The sequence below is a fragment of the Suricata suricatta genome, chromosome 2 (genome assembly GCF_006229205.1).
Source record: "Suricata suricatta isolate VVHF042 chromosome 2, meerkat_22Aug2017_6uvM2_HiC, whole genome shotgun sequence".
NCBI classification, from domain to species: Eukaryota; Metazoa; Chordata; class Mammalia; order Carnivora; family Herpestidae; genus Suricata; species Suricata suricatta.
In genome coordinates, this window is record NC_043701.1 from 109,134,050 (window position 1) to 109,156,574 (window position 22,525).

At 48.2% G+C, this 22,525-nt stretch overlaps 1 protein-coding gene across 1 annotated transcript in view; it reads right to left on the reverse strand.

Moving 5' to 3' along the window:
- NID1 (nidogen 1) overlaps positions 1–22,525 on the reverse strand; it is a 78,337-nt gene that overhangs the window by 13,706 nt on the left and 42,106 nt on the right. The window contains exons 8-14 of the mRNA XM_029931619.1: positions 22,219–22,464; positions 21,028–21,171; positions 16,658–16,783; positions 11,872–12,021; positions 9,765–9,887; positions 2,906–3,115; positions 513–685 (exon numbers count right to left, since the gene is read on the reverse strand). Of these exons, the coding sequence (XP_029787479.1) occupies positions 513–685; positions 2,906–3,115; positions 9,765–9,887; positions 11,872–12,021; positions 16,658–16,783; positions 21,028–21,171; positions 22,219–22,464 (1,172 nt within the window). The remainder of the gene's footprint in view (positions 1–512; positions 686–2,905; positions 3,116–9,764; positions 9,888–11,871; positions 12,022–16,657; positions 16,784–21,027; positions 21,172–22,218; positions 22,465–22,525) is intronic.

Below are 22,525 nucleotides of genomic sequence, written 5' to 3' on the forward strand. Positions count from 1 at the left end.
CAGGATCACAGATGCAACAGAACAGCTTTTCAGAAGCGGCCAACCTCTAACAGGCAAAAATTCCCCAACTCACAAAATGCATCTTTGATGCTTTGCAAAGTTCTAAGCCAAAGCTGTTATTGCCTCAGGGCAGATATGAGGAGCCTGAGGTGACTGCCTGCCAAACACGAGCCACTTTACTAACTGAGCAGGAATGGCAAGGTCATACGTGGGTGATGCACACCGACCAGAACCACAGACTCGTGTGCTGCCCCCACCCAGGGGATCAGACACCCACCACAGTGGTCTCTCAAAGGCCTTCCCGACTCTGCTCCCACTCCTCCCACCCCCTGGCCACATGGGCAGCTCAGGAACACAGTGGCCCCTCTAGAGATGCACACCTGCAGTCACACAGAATCAAGAGGCTCCTGTGCCCAAGGATCGAGCCCTGGTACTGTTCCCATGACACCCTGATTGTTTTTCTGGGTCGCAGAAGCAGAAGGTGTCACTAAGCGCATCAAGCTGGCACTCACCGGGGCATGAAGCAACGTCTTGGCTTCTGTCTTCTGCATGCTGCTTCCTTCCAGGGGGAGGCGCTCTATCTTGCCGGTCTGAGCAAAGAGTAAGTGGGTCCCAGGTGGCAGAGGGATCACGGCGGTGGGGACGGAGGGTCCCTGGTGAATCGGAGGTGCCACGGTACTCAGACCTAGGTGGCAGGAGATGTCTGTGTGCAGCAGGAATGCACGCACACGCGCACGCACACACACTCACACACACACACACACACACACACACTCACACACACACACGGGGTCACGCTGCTTTCACGGCACCACAGGGCGCACAGCTACTCAACGCCCATGTGCATCTAAAAGCACAACATGCAGAAAGACCTCAATCAAAGGGCATTTGTGAAGAAGAGAAGGTGGGGCATGAGTCTGACATTAAAGGTCACGTGAAAAAGGGGCTTGGACTTCCCATTAATAGAAAAAGAAATAATGGAACCATCCATGCCCTGCTTTGGGCACGGGCTGCATGGACATGGCCGAGGCAGTGAACCCAAATGACAGCAAGAACAGCCCCTGGAAAGCCCTGCCTGAATGGAGTTCACTTCTCCCCGGCAGGTGCTAAGCTTCCCAGTGCTAGAGGGACAATCAGGCGAAAGTGGCCCTAGGCCTCCCGTCCCCCATGGTGGGTGAGTCTCACAGCCGCTGAGTGAGAACAGCTCCTCCTGGGTTTTCAAGGACAGAAGGATGATCAGGGGCTAATTCGCCCCCAGATTCTGCCTGGCCTCCTAAACACTGACCCCGAAGCCTGGCACGACACCTGCTCCCCTGAAGACACAATGTCCCGAGAAGCAGGATGAGGGGCACAGAGCAGGGGTCAGGAAGCCTGGGTCCCAGACCCAGCCTTCCATGGCCTTTCTGTGTGGCTGAGTCATGGATTTTCCTGGGCTTTGTCTCCTGCTCTCTGAAGAGAGTTGGACACGGTTGTCACTGGGGCTGTTTCCACGTCTTGCCTGTGGTACCCAGGCAGTGACATAAACCAATCTGGCTGACCTCTTCACTCTCTCTGGAATCCATCTCTCCTTTCCAAACCCACTGCCAGCCCCTCTGGTCATTCCCTGGAAGCTTCTCCCCTGGATTAGTTCTAAGCGCTGAGACTGCCCCTCCCCCCCTCCCCCCAGGGCCTCTTCTCTATCTCGGCTACACTTCTAAAACCCAAATCTGGTGGCATCGATGCTTGCTCAAGACCCTCCCTGGGCTCCTGGCTGCCCTCATGATCATCCCAGGCCCCTCTGCTGGGCATCTGAGACCCTCACCTCGACTCCCCTCCCACAGGACAGACACCCCTGCAATGTCTCTGAGCGATCAGGCTGCTCCTGCTGCCAAGAATTGGCCTTTTGTCCCCAGCCTCCCCAGAGCCACTACCTTCACCTAACCTGCTCCATAACGTGGTTCACACCAGCTGCTCTGGAAAGCCTTCCCAATAGCTGCCCACGCCCACGGAAGCCAGGGACACCTTCCTCTGGGTCTCCTGGCCCCTCCTCTCTCACGGAGCTCCTCTCCCTGCCCTGCTCCTGTTCACCTGTCCTCTGACCTTCTGGGGGCCTCGCTGCGACTCCCCCCATGGACCCCAGCACCGACTCCAGCATCTGAAGCTCAGTTAACGTTGGCCAGATGAATTAATGACCACTTCCTGCTCACGTAGCAGCCTCTTAGCAGCTTCCGGAAATAATCCCTGATTAAAAGCTGAATGGAGAATGGAGATTCAAAGACTGACTATATCCGATTTCAGTAACTTGTGACAACGATCATTTCCTACGTTTGAGACCGAGGCGAGATTCTAGAGCCGGGATCCAACAGAGAGATTGTTTTGCTCCTCTGCTGGGTTGAAGCTGAGAAAGTGGAGTCTGAGGCAGTTTGGGTCCCAAGTCACACAGCCCAGCTGGGCCGCCCACAGGCCACTGCTTCTGGCCCAGCACTCCCAGGGAAGGGGTTCGGTCGGCCTCTCCCATGCCTTCCTTGTCCCAGTGCCATAGACACTGGAAGGTCAGGCCACCACTGATGGGACTGGGCCCCGGGGGACCCACAGCACATGCACCCTTGGCTACCAACCGCCGTATCGCTGCAGCCAGTCCTGTCGGCAACTGCACAGGTTTGAAGAGAACGGGTATGAGGAGGGAGGGGGACAGAGATGGAGAGTGAGGTGCTCGATGAGGGAGACAGAGAAGAGGGGTGCAGAGGGCAGACAGGGAAGGACAGAACGGTGCCTGGGCCAGCAGAGCAGAGCAGGATTTAGGGCAGACACAAAGTGCCACCTGAGCCTTGGGCGAGGCCCCCAGGGATGCCCACAGGCACTGGGACCCCGGTCCCCCAGGCCCTTCTCGGACACAAGCCCAGCACAGCGCTGTCCCCCGACTTACAGGGAGGCCTCATCCCGGGCCGGGTCCTGGTGCCCTCCAGCTCTCGGCCGTCGCGATCCACGCACCAGCAGTGGCCGGTGCTGCCATGGCACTGGGTAGGCAGGTAGTGCCCAAGCTCGTCACACTCAGGGACGAACAGACCTGGCCGCTGCTTGCCCGCCGCCCCAAGGATGTGTTCTCGCTCCAGCTGGCACCGCGTCTTCTCCATTTCTATGACAGAGACAAGCGGAGGGAGACGGTCAGCCATGTCATCGGTCGGTGCTCCCCGCCGTGGCTGCGGGACACCCCTGCTGGACTCAGCCCCGCAAAGGCTGCCCGTTCATCTCTGGACTGTTCTAAAATGTAAAATATCATCCTATGGGATTCAACGGTCAAGATTAAATTCTCATTTTCTTTGCTTTGCTCAGTGCTTTTTGGTTTCAGTTTGTAACAATTGAGGCAGAATGGACATATCATGAAATTAACTATTTTGAAGGGAACAATTCCGTGGCATTTCATATAGTCACAGTGTTAGGCGACCACCACCTCTACTGAATTCTGGTCCATTGTCCTCAGCTCCAGAGAAAACTGAATACCCGGAAGCAGAGCTCTGCTCTCCGTTTCCCCCTCCTTCCAGCCCCTGGCAGCCAGCAACCTGCCTTCGGTCTCCGTGGGTGGCCTCTCCTGGACTCGTCCTATAACTGGGATCATATGACACGCGACCTGCTGTGTCTGGCTGCTCTCACTCAGTAGAAAGTGTTGGGGTTCATTCACCCTGTGGAATCCGCCAGTAAGCCACCCCTTCTGACAACTGAATACTATTTCACAGGGTGGCTACACCGTGTTGGTTTATCCATTCATCACTGGGTGGACATCCCTGAAATTTGCTTTGGGAAACTTTGCTGCTCTGAAATTTGTCCTTTTTATCATGTCAAGCTTCTTGATTATCCACGTTGAGTCGAGGTCAAAAATTTGGGAGACCAAACACCACAAGGCATTTTCCAACAACTGCATTTCATTTTAATGATGAGCTCTCATTTGGCACAAAACATGGTGTCTTAGCCGTGCAACTCAGATCCCCGAGTGGGGAACTAGTTCTAGATCTCTGGGGAATTGCTGAGCAGAAGCTATGGCCTGGAATCAACAGCTTGCCAATACAGAGTTCTAGGTGGTTCCATAGGGGCTGGAGTCTGGCCACCACAAGGTCCAGGCCAGCACCCCTGTCAGCCCTGAAGTCTCCACCACACAGCGACGCCCAGAGCCATGCTTCAGCCAAACCGAACTATGTTGGCTGCCTCTCTTTTCTAGGCCTTTCCATGTGCTATTTGTTGTGGGACACCCCTTCCTCCTTGACCCTGCTTTCCCTTCCTCCCAGTTAATCCTTCAAATATGTGCTTAGGCGCTTCCCTCTGGAAGCCTGGATCCCATGTGCCTCCATAGCTCCAGGGGGCCTTGGGCTCATCTGCCCCGGAGCTCTGTGTCTCACAGACACTGAGACTCTGTTCCTTGTTTGTCTCCCTGAGCGGATTCTACTAGATCTCATTCATCTCAACTCAGGAAGCACCTGACAAGGGAAGAGCACAAGGAGCTCACGGTCCAGAGCGGAGGGAACCAGAAAACATACTGTGACAATCTGTCTTGACAGAAGAGATCTCCTCCACAGGTCTCAGAGAGCAAAGGGCTACCATAGAGCTGTGTTTGTTTGTTTTTAAAGAGAGAAAGAGAGTGAGAGCAAAAGGCAGAGTGAGAAAGAATCTTAAGCAGGCTCCACACTCAGCATACGGGACTCGATCCCATAGCACTGGGATCATGACTTGAGCTGAAATCAAGAGTCCACATGCCCCCAAAGTGCTAGGTTTTTTAATGTTTTTAATTTTCTTTACATTTATTTATTTCTGAGAGACAGAGAGAGGCAGAGTGTGAGTGGGGGAGGGACAAAGAGAGGAGACGCAGAATCAGAAGCAGGCTCCAGGCTCTGAGCTGTCAGCACAGAGCCCGACATGGGGCTCCAACCCACAAACCATGAGATCATGACCTGAGCCAAAGTCAGAAGCTCAACTGACTGAGCCACCCAGGCACCCCCAAAGTGCTGAGTTTTTAGAAAATGTTCATTTATTTTTTATGGAGAGCCAAGAGTGTGAGTGAGGAGAGGCAGAGAGAGAGGAAGAGAGAATCCCAAGCAGGCTTCACACTGGGGCTTGATCTCAGGAACTGTGAGATCATGACCTGGACCGAAATCAAGAGTCAGAAGCTTAACTGAGCTACCCAGGTGCCCCCAAAGTGCTGTTTTTGATCTTCACCGTAAGCCTGTGTTTATGTATAGATCTAGGACAGGGCTCCACTGACTTTTCCTGTTAAGGGGCAGAGAGTAAATACTTTCAGCTTTTTGGGCCATATGGTCTCTGTCACAACTACTCCACTCTGCAGTGGTGGCATAAAAGCAACCAAGTTTAACACATAAATGAGTGAGTGTTCCAATAAAGCTTTATTTACAAACACAGACAGTGGGCCAGATTTGGCCTCCAGGAACTGTAGCTAGATGCCTTACTAGTTATGTTAGGGAAAAATTTTATATATAAATATGCAAATTCATATATTAACATACATTATTAATGTATTAGTGGATTTCTCAGAGGAGTAAGTGAAATATGATGATACAATGTGCACAGATCAAAATTTAAATTCTGTGCTCAAATGTTCATTTGTGACTGTATCTATACACAGCCTTCGCAGTGACATTTAGCACACGCGTTGCCAATAAATGTTTAAGGTACCTTCTGTCTATGTTGCCAAGTCTCACATTAGCCTGTTTCATGTGGTTGTTCCCGTGATCGGTCGGAAGCAGTGAACGTGCCTGGAAAGTATGTGTTGAATGTGGCAAGGAAATAGTGGGTATTACTTTCCCTTTTGTCGTAGGGGCTAACATAAAAAAAAAAAAAAAAGATGTAGGAAGAACCTAACAAAGATATAACTAAGTCATCTGGTTGGGAATAAAAATGTTGGGTCCTGTTTGCTCTTGGACATAGACCTTGCTCATCTCAATACTTTAGGTGCACACAGGGCTTTAGAGTTCATATAAGGTGTCTCCGTTTACACATTTCATTTAACTTCTCTACTAGAATCCTATAGAACAGGCAACTAACTATATTTTTTCCACCAAGTGAGAGACCCAAGGTTCAGACTGGTGAAGGGGCTCCCCAATCAGAGCACAAGTACATGGCTCAGCTCAAGCTAGAACCTTCTGTATACAGTAGGTACCAAATTAAGTGCTGACTGTCCAACTCACCACATTTCATTGTGTTTAGCAGTAGGCATCCAGATGACATTAGTTTTCTCCCTGCTAATATTTCATGAAATATTTTAGACAAAATTTTTAAAATTTAAAATTTTGAATTATTTTTTTAAAAAATTGGAAATACAAAAGCAGTTCTTCCGTAACCCTCCTCAATCCCACCTGCCTCTCTCCTACTGTGCAGGTAACCCCATTCCCTGAATTTTTGTTTTTCATTCCTCTATATGCATTTTGTAGATTTTCTACATATGTATACACATATAGGTTTATTTTCATGTAGCATTATATATTTTTTAAATTTATTTATTTGTTTTGGAGAAAGACAGAGCAGTGTGAATGGGGGAGGGGCAGAGAGAGAGAGGGAGAGAGAGAATCTGTCAGCACAGAGCCCGATTCGGGGCTCAAACTCACAAATCATGAGATCAAGGGGCTCCTGGGTGGCTCAGTCAGTTAAGCGTCCGGCTTCAGCTCAGGTCATGATCTCACGGTTCATGGGTTAGAGCCCTGCATCGGGCTCTGTGCTGACAGCTAGCTCAGAGCCTGGAGCCTGCTTTGGATTTTGTGTCTCCCTCTCTCTCTGACCCTCCCCTGCTCGTGCTGTCTCTCTCTGTCTCTCAAAAAAAAAAAAACAAAAAACAAAAAAACAAATCATGAGATCATGACCTGAGATAAAACCAAGAGTTGGGTGCTCAACCGATGGAGCCACCCAGGCACCCCAACAGCATTATAATTTATATTAGTGGGATCATACCGCATGGACCCTTGTACAACTTTCTTTCTGCTCAACATGTTTTCATGGTTTATCTATTAACTCATTTTACTCATTGTAACTTTTTAACATTTTAACATTTTTTACATTTTACTCATTTTAATTGCTGCATATTATTTCATTGTATGGATTATTCCAAAACTCCCTGGTCCATTCCTCCTACCGATACTCGTTTAGACTTCTTTTCTGTTACAAGCGAATACTCAGTGAACGTTGGTGTGTATTTCTAGTGTACATTCCCTCTTGACTATTTAATTAGATGTTGAGTTTCTTAGGAGAACAAGACTGAATACATAAACAATCCTAGCAGATGGTGCTCATGGGTATTATCCTTGTCCTCGCTTCATATTCTAGCCTGCAGGGATGAATTTGTGTCTGTTTACTTAACAGAGCCTTAAAGAGGGGGCAAGGAGTGAGGTTAAAAACAAAAAACAAAAAATGAAAACATCTGCTTCTTTTTGAACTGGTGGTATGAAACAAGCTTAAGGAAATAATGGAATGTTCGCGATTTTCAGTAGGTGCTGGGGAGTCTTCACTGAGATTATCATGAGTCTGCCTATCGGAATCTATGGGCAGCACTGACAGTTCTTACCCACAATTTCAGGAACAAAAGGTTGGCCCTGCCTCGGTTCATTCTGGCTGGGGGTTGACAAACATTTTCTTTCAAGGGCCAGGTGGTAAATATTTTAGGCTATGCACATCTTATAGTCTCTGTCACAACTACTGACGTCAGCCTTTGTAACATTAAAAAAGCCACAGACTTACATAAACTAACAAGCATGGCTGGATTCCAATAAAACTTTATTTATAAAAACTGGAGGTGGACCAGATTTGATGTGCAAGGAGTAGTATGTTGATCCTTATTCTAACCTGAAGGGGACAATGTAGACAATGTAGAAATATGTATTGTATATATCCAGATTTTAACTTAATCTATGATCTTTCTCCTTTTAGATGGGCAACTATCCTAAAAACTAGTCACACCTAGTCCTGTTGAGAGTGGGGATAAATAATACTTTAATATACTGCTGGTAGGCGTGGACACTGGCACATTCATTTGGTTCTTCAACAATTAAGTCTGTGAGCACCATCACGAGCCACATGCTTGACTGGATACCACTGGATGTAAAAATAAAATGCATTATGCACCCTACACTCACTCACAGGCCAGTGAAGGAGACACACACTGAAATCGTTATTTGTTGCTTAAAAAGGTGGTGAAGTGGGGGCGCCCGGGTGGCTCAGTAGGTTGAGCTTCTGGCTCTTGATTTCAGCTCAGGTCGTGATCTCATGGTTTGTGGGTTCTAACAGGGCAGAACCTGCTTGGGACTCTTTCTCTCTCTCACCCCCTCCCTCTGTACCCCTCCCCCACTCTCTCTCTCTCAAAAACAAAAACTTTTTAAAGATTGTGAAATAGATATTTTGTTGAAACATTGTATATTTGTGCATTTATATATATAACATATCTACAGTGGTATAAATATGTGTGGCCAAGAACAGCAGCAGTAATTAAAAATAAGTAACCACGTGACTCGAGTCTACAGTGTCAACACATTCTTAATCTCATGATGGAATATCATGTGGCTTAGAGGACTGAATCCTGGCTGGAAACTATCGGATGGACCTGGGTTTGAGTCTCACTTACTACCGGTAGGACCTTGATTACACCTTTATATTTTTAAACGTTAGCATTCTCTATCAATGGAGACGGTAATAGGGTTCGCTTTTAAAAAACGACAGTGAACATTACACAAAAACAGTACAGGAGACCCTCCTAGCACAGAGCGGTTCTAACAAACAACAGCCAATTACACGTATTCATGCAATAGCATCTGTTGAGCGCCTCCCAAGTGCCCAGAATGGAGTCTAGATACGGACCTAGGACCATCATTATTCTTATGGTCTAATGAGATGGCACCCAAGCCTTGGGTCGGCAGGTAACTTCAGCAGGTGCATGGTCCAGGTATACGGGTTATAGGGACAGTTCTGTGGCGTCCTCAACCTCCATCTTCCCCCCCGTGGTGGCCCTTCACCCGTGATCCCCTAGCTCTATTCCCCGTGACTCCTAGGAAGCTAGGATGGGTTAATTTTACATGTGAATTTGCTAGGCCACAGGGTGGGGATATGCCAGATATTTGGGTACCAGGTATTCAGTCAAACATTCCAGGTGTTTCCATGAGGATGTTTTGGATGGGATTAACTTTTACCTTCAGACTCAGTAAAGCAGGTTGGCCTCATCCAAAGAGTAATGGCTAGAATAGAAGAAAAAGGCTGGCCCTGCCCCGAGTAAGAGAGAATCCTTCCTTCCTTCCTAATGACTATGGGCTGGACACTGGTTTTTCTCTGCCTTCAGTCTCAAATGGAAACATTAGCTGTCCTGGGTCTCCAGTTTGCTAACTACAGATCTTAGGACTTGCAAGTCTAGAATCATGAGAACCAATTCCTTATAATACATCCCTTTATAAACACACACACACACACACACACACACACACACACACACACACAGCTCTGTTTCTCTGGAGAACCCTAATATAGAGCAATTCTTACTCTGAACTGCTTGCTCAGGTTACAAGGATGACCAGACTCTAGGCTGCCGGTACAGCTATGGTCTGTGTGGCACCCCCTGGAGTTGTGCAGTGCACAACCTGCATGCCTGTACACCATGGCTGTGCCCTGCTCTCCCAACTTAAGAACGCTTAGGACCCTCTACAGAGACTGCAACTTCCCCATCTCACCTCCTCTCCCAGGGTCATGTACTCAGGACTCACGAAGGTAGCAATGGTCTCTCAACTTTCCAAACACGTCTGACACCTTACCTCCAGGCACGCAACGGAAGCCGTCTCCACGATAACCAGGTCTGCACTGGCATGTGAAAGAGCCAGGAGTGTTGTAGCAGAAGGCATCAGGGTGACACTGGCTTGGCTGGCATTCATCCACGTCTGCAAAAGAGCCACCAAGCCCAGGGACAATGAAACTTCATCTGGAATTCATAGTTTATACAATAAATTAAAAGTTCAATGCACTATCCATTGCATTACAGAGCCTGCATGGTTTATATGATAATTCAAACCACTTGCTCAGCTCTAGGGGACTCTGTTTCTGATCTGGGAACAGTGATTTGAAGTTCGCCAAACATTACTCATCTAAACACAAACTCTCTGGGGAGCCTGGGTGGCTTAGTAGGTTAAGTGTCTGACTTTGACTCGGGTCACGATCTCGAGGTCTGTAAGTTCCAAGCCTTGGGCCGGGCTCTGTGCTGACCGCTCGGAGCCTGGAGCCTGCTTCGGATTCCGTGTCTCCCTCTCTCTCTGCCCCTTCCCTGCTTGCACTCTCTTTCTCTCTCAAAAATGAATAAACATTTTAAAAAAACCACTCGCTCCCCAATTTCCATCTTGTGTATTTGTAAATGTGTTTCACTTTGATGGTAATGTTTTCATGGAAAATCAGGCATGCAAAAGGAAAAACAATATTCTTTTGCATATTATATAAAATGATCCTTCTCATCACAAATGAGAGCTTCAAAAATATCTGACATTTTGGAGACATGATTAACCGCTGACGGAAAAACCTCAGAGAGCAGAGAAGATTCACATTTACTGTTTGTTCAGTAACAAAAGGTAAGTATCCCAGGGACGCCTGGGTAACTCGGTCGGTTAAGTGTCCAACTCTTGATTACAGCTCAGGTCATGATCTCACGGCTCTTGAGTTCTAGCCCTGTATCAGGCTCTGTGCTGAGCGTGGAGCCTGCTTGGGATTCTCGGATTCTCGTTTCTTCTGTCTGTCTCTCCCTTGCTCTCACTCTCTCTCAAAAGAAATAAATAAACTTAAAAAAAAAGAAAGGATTGTATCTCAGAAACTATAATCTTAGAAAAGCTTGGACTTTTCCGGAATACTCTATGGTGTATTATTAAGTAATTTTGCAAGTCGGGATCAGGGTACCTTTTTTTTTTTACAGCTATCTTACCTAAAATCATCTCTAAAAGCATCTTGGGAGTCAACAGTGGACTGATCTCAGGTCTGAAAGAATTCTATGGAGACATTTACTCTCAGATTCTGCAGTTGTTTATTTAAAAAGGGGGTGCCCGGGTGGCTCAGTCAGTTAAGTGTCCGGCTTCGGCTCAGGTCATGATCTCATAGTTCGTGGGTTTGAGCCCCGCATCGGGCTCTGTGCTGACAACTAGCTCAGAGCCTGGAGCCTGCTTCAGATTCTGTGTGTCTCCCTCTCTCTCTTTCTCTCTGACCCTCCCCTGCTCAGGCGGTCTCTCTCTCTCTCTCAAAAATAAATTTAAAAAAACATTAAAAAAAATAAAAAAGTTTTAAAAAGCGGGGACTTGGCTTTTTCTGAAACAGAAGGCTACAGGTATCTTACTAAAGAAAAAGCTGGACCTCAAGTCCCCACATGTAAGAGGCTTATCTGCCTTTTCAGTGAACGATAATCTCCTCAGTTCCTAGCAGACAACAGGTGTCTAACTGTTGCTTAAGTGAGCAAGTCACAGAACACAATAGTGGGGAAGCGGTGGGGGTGGAGCTGAGTGTCTTCCCGAGTGAGAACAGCCTCCAAGGGAAAATGCATGGTTCACACTACCAGAGACAGACAATATGCAGCCCGTTTACCCAGCAGAGTTGAAAGTACAATTCTCAGGGCGCCTGGGTACCTCAGTGGGTTAAGCATCCACCTCTTGATTTCGGCTCAGGCCCTGATTTCACATGAGACTGAACTATGCGTCAGGCTCCATGCCGACAGGGCGGGACCTGCTTGGGATTCTCTCTTTTCCTCTCTCTCTGCTCCTCCACTGCACTCACTCTCTCTCAAAATAAATAAACAAACTTAAAAAAAATTCTCTTAATTTCAGAATGAGTTGGTAATTAGCATATGGAACCTTTTCAGGTTACGCAGAGAGAAAAATCAGAGGCCGCACGCACCTTGGCAGGCCCGGCCGTCCCCAGAGAAGCCGGGCAAGCAGGAGCAGGTGTAGGAGGACCCTCCCATGTAGATGCACTGCGCCCGCTGCGGAATGTCACAGTCGTGAAGGCCCGTCGTGCAGTAGTTGATGGGGCGCTGGTCCACAACAGCTACAAACAAAACATTGACACGTGTTTGAAGCGAGCCCCTGGAGCGGCCCCAGTGACCTTCTAAGTTCCCTCTCCATCAGTGGTTTAGTCCACTGAGGGGAATGTGCTAGAACCCCAGAGCTCTAGGCATCTTGCCAGGCGTCATTCTCCACTCTCCATTGGGTTGATACGCCCGGACTTCCTGTTGTCTGTCGCCTGGATCCTGCCTCTGATTAGTCTTTGCAGATGGACACCAAAGCAGCTCATTCAGCCTGATACCCTCAGCTTCGCCCCTCAGGCTCTGTTTCAGGCCATTCTCCATACCAAGTTCCTACAAACCCAACTTCCCTTTCACCTGGAGGTCGAGGTGGAGCACCTGTGAGTGTAGGTACACACCTCTTGCAGCAGCTCTGTCAGAGCATTTGAAGAGAAGGAGCTGAGACTTCCCCATGGCATCTTTCTCCTTGGCCCACCGGGCAGGGAGAACACGGACTACAAATGCTGAAGTCAAAGTCACTGATTTCCCATGAAGGAAGGAATCAGTTTTTCCAGGGCAGTGAGATAGGTGTTATAGAAGGATTGTGGGCTTTGGGGGGCAGGCATCTCTGGGGTTCTACCAGGTGCACACGTGTCCGCCACATGATCATGTGACTTCTCGGAGCCTCAAGTTCTTCCTCTGTAGGAATTACTTCCCACATGCCAAGCACAAGGCGGCCCAATAGATGAAACTCTTATTTTCTAAAGGGTCCTGATGATAGAACACCTAGAACGAGGGCTCAGGAGGCTGGTGAGTGACAGAGACCAGCCAGTGATACCCCATCTGGTGCTCTTCCCAAAGATGGAAGTCAAGGGCATATTTTCAATGGCTGGTTCAGGTTCTCTGGGGGTTTCCAAGGTACCACTTAGCTTCTGGTTTTAAGGCTCTAAGACCCAGGACAGAATCCTGTCCCTGGAAGTGTCAGAACAGAACCTTTCCTTCTCTCCAAGGAGGCCCTCAGTGTCCGCATTATCTTACGGGAGGGTTTCTCCTTTTTCTCCTTCGTGAGTCTTCCCAAGACGGCTCCCAGTTTTTCTAGTCTCATGTGCTTTGAGAGGGGGAGCTCTAAGCGCTATCTGGGATACAGAAAGGAGAGGTTAGCAAAGCAGTGGCAGATGGAGGTCTGGCCTGTGCACTTGGCACTGAGACTCCTGAAGTCAAGACGTGATTAACTCCCATGGACAGGTACCAGCAAACAGAGTCTTGTGGGCTGAAGGATGGCTAGATATTAAGTCACTGCAAGCGGCCCACAAATTTGTCTGGAGAACAGTAACCCACATTATACCTACCAACCCCAACACGTTCTGCTCCCCTAGACCGTCCTGTCGTCTCTCACTTCCCCTTGTTTCTATTCTTTTCTCTAGGGTCCCTCCTCCACCTCAACAAATCCTTCAGCTTGTGCTGTGAAGGGGATACTGTCAACAAATCAGTGTCCCCAAAAGGTAGGGAAAATATAGGCCCACAGAACCACCAGGAAATCTGCCTCACTCTGCTTTCTTTTCTCTGTCTCTCACAATAAATCTTTATGTCATTTACAGATTGTAAATGAGCATTTTATAAATTATGCTTGCTCAGGGCCTCGTTTTGCTGCCTTTACAGAGAGGAACCTTGCTTGGTGTCAGCACATAGGCATTTCAGTGTTCTCTCCTAGCCATCGTCTTCACTCGTGTGTGCGTTTCTATAATCCTCAAGTCATTTCTAGAAAAAGGCAACTTATAACTGAATTCCTTTTTTAAAATTTTTTTAAATGTTAGTTTTGAGAGAGAGAGAGAGACAGAGACAAAGCACGAGGGGCGGAGGGGCAGAGAGAGAAAGGGAGACACAGAATCTGAAGCAGGCTCTGGGCTCCGAGCTGTCAGCACAGAGCCCGAACTGGGGCTCCAACCCACTAACCGCGAGATCATGACCTGAGCCGAAGTCAGACGCTTAACCCACTGAGCCACCCAGACATTCCCTTGATTTCTTAAGTCTAGAAATGTAAGAAAATTGAATTCCTTAAATCATGTTTTTCTTTATGGAAGATGATGTTTCCATGGCAAAGCAATTTTTTCTTAAAGGGCTTTTAAAAGCTGTCTTCACAATTTCAAATGGTTTCATTCTACTTTTTTCATTCTTAAAACGAATGAAGCATTTTTAGTGACATTTCAAATCAATTCTAGGGAAAGCACTGCCATGGTTCTTGACGGCCACCGCACCGTCCCCAGCCCTGGCGGTTTGCCTCGGTTCTCACACAAATGGAGCTTCTAGAAGGTCTTGCTGAGCAGTGGGGACAGTTATGGAGAGCAGTGGCCGGACCATCCCTGCAGCAGAGAAGCAGCTGCCCGGACAACCTTAAGGAGACCTAAGCCACCAGAGGGGACACTCCAAGGTGCCTGGCTCTGCTCTCCTTAAAGGCTCTTCACCTCGCAGAGCTGGTAATCTCTCTACAGCTCTGATCCCACCTGTACCACGACGGGAAGCTACCGGGGGCAGGGGGCCACTGGGGGAAGTTTGGGAAGGAGACAAAAAGTGAGCTCAATGGGAATTAAAAACGAACTCCAGTTACAAGTAGATGAGGTTGTACAACACTGGGGTTGTACTTTACTAGCTCCTCCATTTGGGAAGAGAACCCTGGGGAAGGAGGGAGCCCTGACCAGGAACCAGCAGAACAGTCTGAGGAATGGAGGCCCAGAGACGGTAAGTGTCTCCCTCAAAGTTGATGCCTAGGAGTTGACATTTGCACCCCACCTGCCTTGCACCCCACTCTATCCTCCAGTGAGTGTGCAATCAGGGATGGTCCAACATGGAAACCCTGGACATCATGCCTCACAGCCATCTACCCGACGACTGCACGCTCCACCACCCGAGGGCAAGTCCAAGTGTAATGTAAATGGCGCTGTCATGAAAGATAAACCTGGAGGGGCGCCTGGATGGCTCAGTCGGTTAACTGTCCAACTCGATTTTGGCTCAGGTCATGATCTCACAGTTCATGGGTTCAAGCCCTGTATTGGGCTCTGTATGGACAGCACCGAGCCTGCTTCAGATTCTCTCTTTCTCTCTCTCAAAAATCAATAAATAAACACTTTTAAAATAAATAAACTTTTTTTTAAATAAAGGAAATAAACTTTTGAATCATCATCTCAAAAAGCATGGAAAGAAGTGAGGCCAAATACACAGAAATGGTTGTTCTCCATTGTAAAAGAAAAAGAGGTAATCTTAGCAGAGCTGAAATCTTCCCTCTGTGCAAAGGGGCCTGGCTTCTCCAAACCCACAGATGTTTGGGTCACATTCAAAATATGAGAACTGCCTGTTCCCTCCCACCCTCGGGACATCACCTCGCCCTGGGGCCTTGGAGCCTTGTCCGAGCTTCGAGACAGAGCAAACAGAAAGCACGCTAGCATTTCGGGAACAGCAAGGAAGGGGCGAGGAGATGGTTCACTGATGTCATAAAAGAAGAATCTGTTTTAAATTGGGAAGAAATGTTGAGGTCAGATGGTCCACTCAGCACGTTGCCCTCAGCCCTGGAAATCTCCACAAATCTCTGAATTTAAAAGTCTTGGAACCAACAGGTCGAAGTGCGGCAGTAGGGGGAAAAGAAAGTGGAGAAATCTACACAATCTGGCTCCTTATGGTTGGCCTGGCTTCATCACCACCCAAATCATCACCAACCTAAGGCAGTATTAGCCCAATTAACAGCTTTGACTCAATCGCTTTGACAAGGCTGAGAAGTTATGCTACTTCTTGTGGCTTACAAAATCAAAATCCATGCACAGATGGCCCCAAATGGAATTTTATTTTACTTGAAAAAAAATGTTTAATGTTTATTTATTTTTGAGTTGGGGGGAGACAAAGCACAAGTGGGGAAGGGGCAGAGAGTGAAGGAGATACAGAATCGAAAGCAGGCTCCAGGCTCTGAGCTAGCCGTCAGCACAGAGCCCAATGCAGGGCTTGAACCCACAAACCATGAGCTCATGACCTGAGCTGAAGCTGGATGCTTAAACAACTGAGCCATCCACGTGCCCCTGTATTTTAGAGGTAAATAAGAGGAAATTCAATCTAAAGCATCTGCCAGATGATCCCTCCATATGAATCTCAAGACCACTGAGTATGGGGCGCCTGGGTGGCTCAGTCAGTTAAACGTCTGACTCTTGGTTTGGGCCCCGGTCATGATCTCACAGTTCCTGAGTGGAGCCACATCAGGCTCCACGCTGACAGTGCAGAGCCTGCTTAGGATTCTCTCTCTGCCTCTCTCAAAAATAAATAACCAAACTAAATAACTAAATACATAAATAAACAAATGGTGAAAAAAGCATAATCATTTTAATAGGTATTAAAAAACAATGAAAAGAATTAAAGGAGTCTTATAAGAAGAAATGTAGTGCAAAAGCTTACAACAGGTAAGGGGATGCTGTTACTAGCGTAGATAACAACACGGCTTATTCCTTATGCATATGACTCTCCAGGTAGCTGGAGGGAAGGAACGAGTCTGGAGCATCTTGTAAACTGCTTCCCTCAACGAGAGAAGCCCGCACCCGCCAACCCAGCCCGGAGAATTACCTGGGGCAACACCTTTGCCCAGTGCTAACGCACGCCGTATGAATAAATGAATAAACCCTTTGGAAAGTTACCTCCTGAACTTACCCACACACGTCCCCTCATCGGAAAACCGGTAGCCCTCCACACACTCGCAGCGGAAGGTTCCAGGGTGATTATTGCAGATCGCATGGCTCCCACACACCGAAGGCTGTTCTGAACATTCATCAATATCTACAACGAATTTTTTCAACATGCAGACTTTTAAAACAACTTCTTCCAATATCACCAGGTATAATAAAATAGAAAGCATTCTGGCCTGTGAAGGGATCAATTTTAAAACAAAGTGTTGTATATTCCAAAAGTAGCATTAAAAAGGTTTTTTTTTTCCTGGACATAACTTTTGAGAGAGATCTCAAGGCCCGCCTGCTGTGAACATGGGCTTCCCGTGCCTGTCCTGGGATTAACTGCTGAGCCTGCAGTTCGCCAATGTCAGAATGGCACACACGTGTTAGAAGGATGTGCAGGCAAGGGCCCAGACCATGGTGAGTAAGGCTCCTCAACTACTGAACATGTAAACTGATGCTCCTCGAAAATATTACTCTTCTCCAGTCACGGTTACAAAGCAATCGAATTGATCTAAAGCCTGATGTAAAATCGGATGATGTAAAGCCTGATGTAAAATCGGATGATGTAAAGCCTGACTGTGATTTTTTTAATGTTACCTAGAGCTTAATACACTAAAAGGAAGGCCATTAACTCACAAGGCTGTAAATGAGCCAGCCGAGGGAGCCTCTCACATGACAACACCAAAGCCACCACATGGGCTAACGTAGAACCAAAAAAGCATCTGCTTGGGAGCTGGACATACCGAGGTTCAAATCCTGCCTCCTTCAGCTTGTGTGACCTTGGGCAAGTGCTACTCAGACTCAGTTTCCCCGTTAGTAAATAAGCATAGTACTACTGACCTTGAGGGGTTCTTCTGAGGATGATAGAAAATGGATGTAAGGCAGAGGAGCATCTAGGATTCTCAAGAAATCCTTGCTATTATTGTAAGTTTTAGGGATTCATCCTATACAACCAGCCATGGGGATGGATTTGGCCAATTCTAGAAACATGGCCTAGGCTCTAGGCATCGGGCCCCATCTAGAGCTAACCCCACATAAGCCTTGCTGGATCAGACAAGAAACGGAGCTAACCTGTCATTGCCCTGGTTACCTGTCCACTGATGGGCTGAAATAAACACAATCACAGAAGATCTTTCCCATGCCAACCTCATTCCCAGGGGGTACATGGTTACTTCTGGCATTTCTAGAACTCTGAGACACGTGGGCAGAGTTCATGATGGCTGAGATCAGACAAGTCACCTCCACCTCTCACACCCGCCCCACCCGCAATGCCTTCGGTGAATCACACTTGAGACAAAGCCTCATGCATCCACCACCTAGCCAGTCCCTTCACTGGTGAAACAAAGGTCCTGCTGGCCTAGCGGGCACCGCACAAGATAAACATCTTCACCACGTCATTCCCATACCCATGCAAAACCCCAAAGCAGACGGTAACAGCTTTTTGAAACTCTACTGCAATGAATGATCCTGTGACATGTTTAAGACATTAAGGTCTCACAGAAGAGGATGGCTCCAGGCACAGCGGGAAGGCCACGGAACAAAGCCTCCTCCCCCAGCAGCCTCTTCCATGAGGCTGGGGTGTGGGTGCGGGGATACTGAGCAAGTGTGGCCTCCTCAGCTCCGTCCTCCAGCTGCTGCTCCAACAACCCAGGAGGGGAAAAAAAATCATTCCAGCTTCCCCAGTCTCCGTGTGTGACCCTCAGAGGACACTCCCAGCACAGATGTCTGTCTGGACACCCTGTACAGACTGTAGGACTCTGCAGCTTCGACACAATTGCCAAAGGACAATGGCACAGAAGCAACACTTTTCAATCAAACAGATAGAACAAAATCGCCAGGGGAAGTTTTCCAAGTTCCATTCGCCCCCGGAAGGTTTATGGACAGGGCAGCTGTGAGTTGCAAAAAAGCCTCGTAAGTGATTGGGAGGGCGCTCATTCCCCCATGTCGTGTCTGCCTGGCCAACAGGATGGGGGGGGGCATGGGATGAGGGAGGGGACGGTCCCCTGGCACAACCTCACCGCCATGAAGGTCTGCACATAAAATCCAAGCAGGGTCACACTTCTTCTTTAGAGCAAGACTCTAGCAGTTTCCCCATAAAAGCACACAGTCTTTATAGTATAGAAACTCTTCCTAAAGCCTAATTTCAAGCCCCCCTTCCATAAATTGAGGCTAGGACCTTAATTTTTACTTTACTGGAAGTTGTGCATTGGTGATAACTGTCCCTCATAAAATCTCACAGTATCTGCTTGAAGTGTATTGTTCTTATTCAATATCTGGTCACATTCTTCTCTGGGAAGACATTACCTCTCACACAAATCATTCTCTAACCTGAAAGGAAAATGCTGGATTATTCTTGTAATCATTGCTTCCTTTCTTAGTTTTTTCCAGAATGGCTACTTTTCATGTATTTTCAACAACTTTAAATTTGTCCCTTTTATAAAAGCCAGGCTCTTTGAGGAGGAGTCTTGATCGGTTTCTTATGGTAAGTGTCTTATGTGCGCTCAAAACACTTGATGAGAGATTATCCACAACGATCTCTACAGACTCCCAGTTGAGAAATACAGGGCCCGCCAGGCACCAGAGCGTTTGTGATTCCATCTGGAAACCTTCTCCGAACTACCTCGGAAGGTGCCCCTGCAGTGTCTCACCAACACCAGGCGTGTTTGGGATGCCCTCTATCATTATATCCATGTTACCCAAACTGAATGACAAAGGATCATTCTCTTCTAAGTCATTTTCTGGGTCAAAATAATGCATGAAGTGATTTGCTTAATCCAATTTCCTATCAACGGCCTTATGTCTCAATGCATTAACACTGTGAGGCGTGTTCTAGTGACCCAGAACAAAAAGCAGCCTGACTGGGAATATACCCACATTCCACGGTGCTAATCTGCCAGAGTGGGGACTAACCCCAGAACAAAAGCAGGTCCCCACATGACCGCCTATCTTCCTGAGTGAGCGCGTCAGAGAGTTTTCTATGACAACAGTAGATTATGTACGTTGTGCCTTGTGAAGTGATTTAAGCGCTCCTTCTACGATCAACTCATGTACCAAGAATGAAGAATTAGCCAGAGGTCAGCGGGTTGGGGATCTCCATGCTCTACTAACATCCAGTTGGCTTAAAACGGTTGGGCTCTCTGGGGACACGTTGGCAAACTCTGATGGTCTAAGGCGAGTAGGAACTATGTCCCCTTCCCAGTGGTATGTTCCAAGGAAGGTGAGCCTCCGATTGAATTCTACCACATTGTACAAAGCTATCAGCAGGCTGGCTAAACGATTATGCAGCTTGTAAGTGCAAGTCCTTGCTCTCCATTGTTTCAGACGCTCCCACGAGGACCTCACGCAGAGCTTCACTCTGCTAACCTTTCTGTTAAATCAGCACACTAAGTCTGCCATTAATCAGGGGGTTGGATTCCAGACCTAAGGCATCATTCCCAAATTTCAGGGCTTCTGGGCTCTTAGACCCAAGTCAGTCAAGGGGGCTGGCTGCTCATCTTTCTGGCCAAACACGCTTATGTGTGCTGCTCGTGCACTAGCGGATTGACTTCTAGCGTTCCTTACATTCACCCGTGAGCCCTCTGTCGCAGATTTCGGGAGCTCTGGTTGAAGCATCTGACATTCTTGCACTAGCTGCCTCTGCCGTATGGACTCTTCACTGAGTCAGGAATCCACTAACTGTCCCTTGGTCCTGGACTGCAATTTAGTCACAAACATATCAGTATCCAGTCAACGTACATGTACTAAACATCAAATTATAATGAGGGGTGCCTGGGTGGCTCAGTCGGTTAAGCGTCCAACTTTGGCTCAGGTTCGTGAGTTCAAGCCCTGAGTCAAGCTCTGTGCTGACAGCTCAGAGCCTGGAGCCTGTTTCAGTTTCTATGTCTCCCTCTCTTAAAAATAGATGATAAATATTTTAAAAATTTAGGAGGCAATAGTGAAAAACTTGCTCTCTAGAGCAGCTGGAAGAAATGAGATGGGGTTTGTGGGGCACCTGACAGCAGCAGCACCTGGGTTCCTTACAGGGACCGTGATAGTATTAGTGTTAGACACAGCGCTGACTTCAGGTTCCCCTTACACCTGTGTGCCGTGTGGCTTCCTAAATTCTACTCTGCTACTTGGAGTCCGTGCACTAGACCAGATGGAAGAAAGGGGCGGTGCCCCTAACATGACCACGGAGACCCAGGGTGTAGGGCTTAACCAGGCTCAGCGCACCCACCGGTGTATCCCTCACCCACGCTCCCTCGCCTCACCCAGCCCTCCCCAGCCCTCCAGTGTGCAGGAAGTGGATACCCCCTCCCAGCCTGCTTCCCAGCACCCCACCCCGCCACAAGTCAGAATGGACGGCTGTACCGGAGCAGGTCCTCCCGTCCCCTCGGAAGCCAATGGAGCACTCGCAGGCGAACTGAACCCCGGGGCCAGGCCGACAGGCTGCGTTGGTGTCGCACCCATGAGTGCCGATGTAGCACGGATTCTGAAGGGCATCTGGAGAGCCGTCTGTGAAGAGACATTGAAGCCAAGTGAGTATTCAGAAACGCCTGCAGGTGGCCTCCTTCCACAAAAAGGAGTGCACAGCTGATGACCAGAAGAGCAAAGGGTCCTGGAACAAGAAACCAGACTTCTGTGTCACCAGGGGGCAGCGTCAGCACATTACATCCCTCCAGATCCATGTTTGTTTTTGTAAATAAAGTTTTATTGGAAGCCAGCCACATCCACTCACTTGCAAACAACCTATGGCTGCTTTTGTGCTATAATGACAGAACGGAGATCTTGTGACAGACACTGTATAGCTGGCCAAGCGGAAATATTCACTACCCAGCCTTTTAAGAAAAAATGCGCCAACCCCAATGCCTCGAGCTACAGTTGTCAAAGGACGGAGAAAGACACACACCTTCCTGCTTTGCAGAGCTACAGAAGGACAAATGTGGTCAGCTGGAGAAGTGACGTGGATGTGGAGGGACCACCAAAAATAATTGAAAAAGAGGAAGACCTTCATACCAAACCCCAAAGAAATGGAGCCCCTGGGGCTTGAAGATTTGGATGATGTGAAGTCTGACCCCGAGAGGTCATGCTCGTTCTCCAAATGCCAGCTCCTTCCACGCAGCCAGAAGCATGCATAGACCAGACCTCAACACCAGTGATGTGCTGTCACAGGGCAGAAGGTGGGTAGGCTCCACGCCCAACATTCATGAGACTTTATTTAGATCTCCTCAGGCACAGAGCACACACTCCCTTCAAGACTGAGCATGAGCGTGCTCTAAATGCCCTGCTGAAGCCAGCTGTAGCCTTCTGGATGGTCCGCTCAGTGAGGTAACTCAGTGGGTTAGCATTCTTCACTCGACCCCAAATAGAACAATGAAGAGGCCTTAGGTTAGCAGAACTGAGATGCCTAAGTTTTTTAAGAATCATAGATGACGAGATTATTTCGTCTGTCAGGGCGCATTTTAGCATATTTTCTTCTTCTCACTGAGAGTAAAAGATGAAAAATAGTACGTGGAAGAGCAGAGAGAGATATGCGGGCAGACACACAACACCCATTCCTACCTCTCACGGGCCCAATGGAGTTGCTGAGTGCATAGCGCAAGATCCTCTCCTCCTGGTTGTACAGGACGAACACGCTGTCCACGGAGAGCTGCTGGGTGTTGGGCAGGGTCGACCGGGAGGTGTCGTGGGTGCACTCCTGGAAGGTGATGGTCTGGCGCCATTGGTAAGTGTAGATGGTGGACGAGGCAGCGCCATCTTGCTCGGGCTCCATCACGGTGTACTCCCGCGTGGAGGAGGATGTGATCACTGGGTGCAGGGGCAAGAAGGGAGATGAGGCAGGGAGACAAAGGAGGCAAGAGGCTTAGTC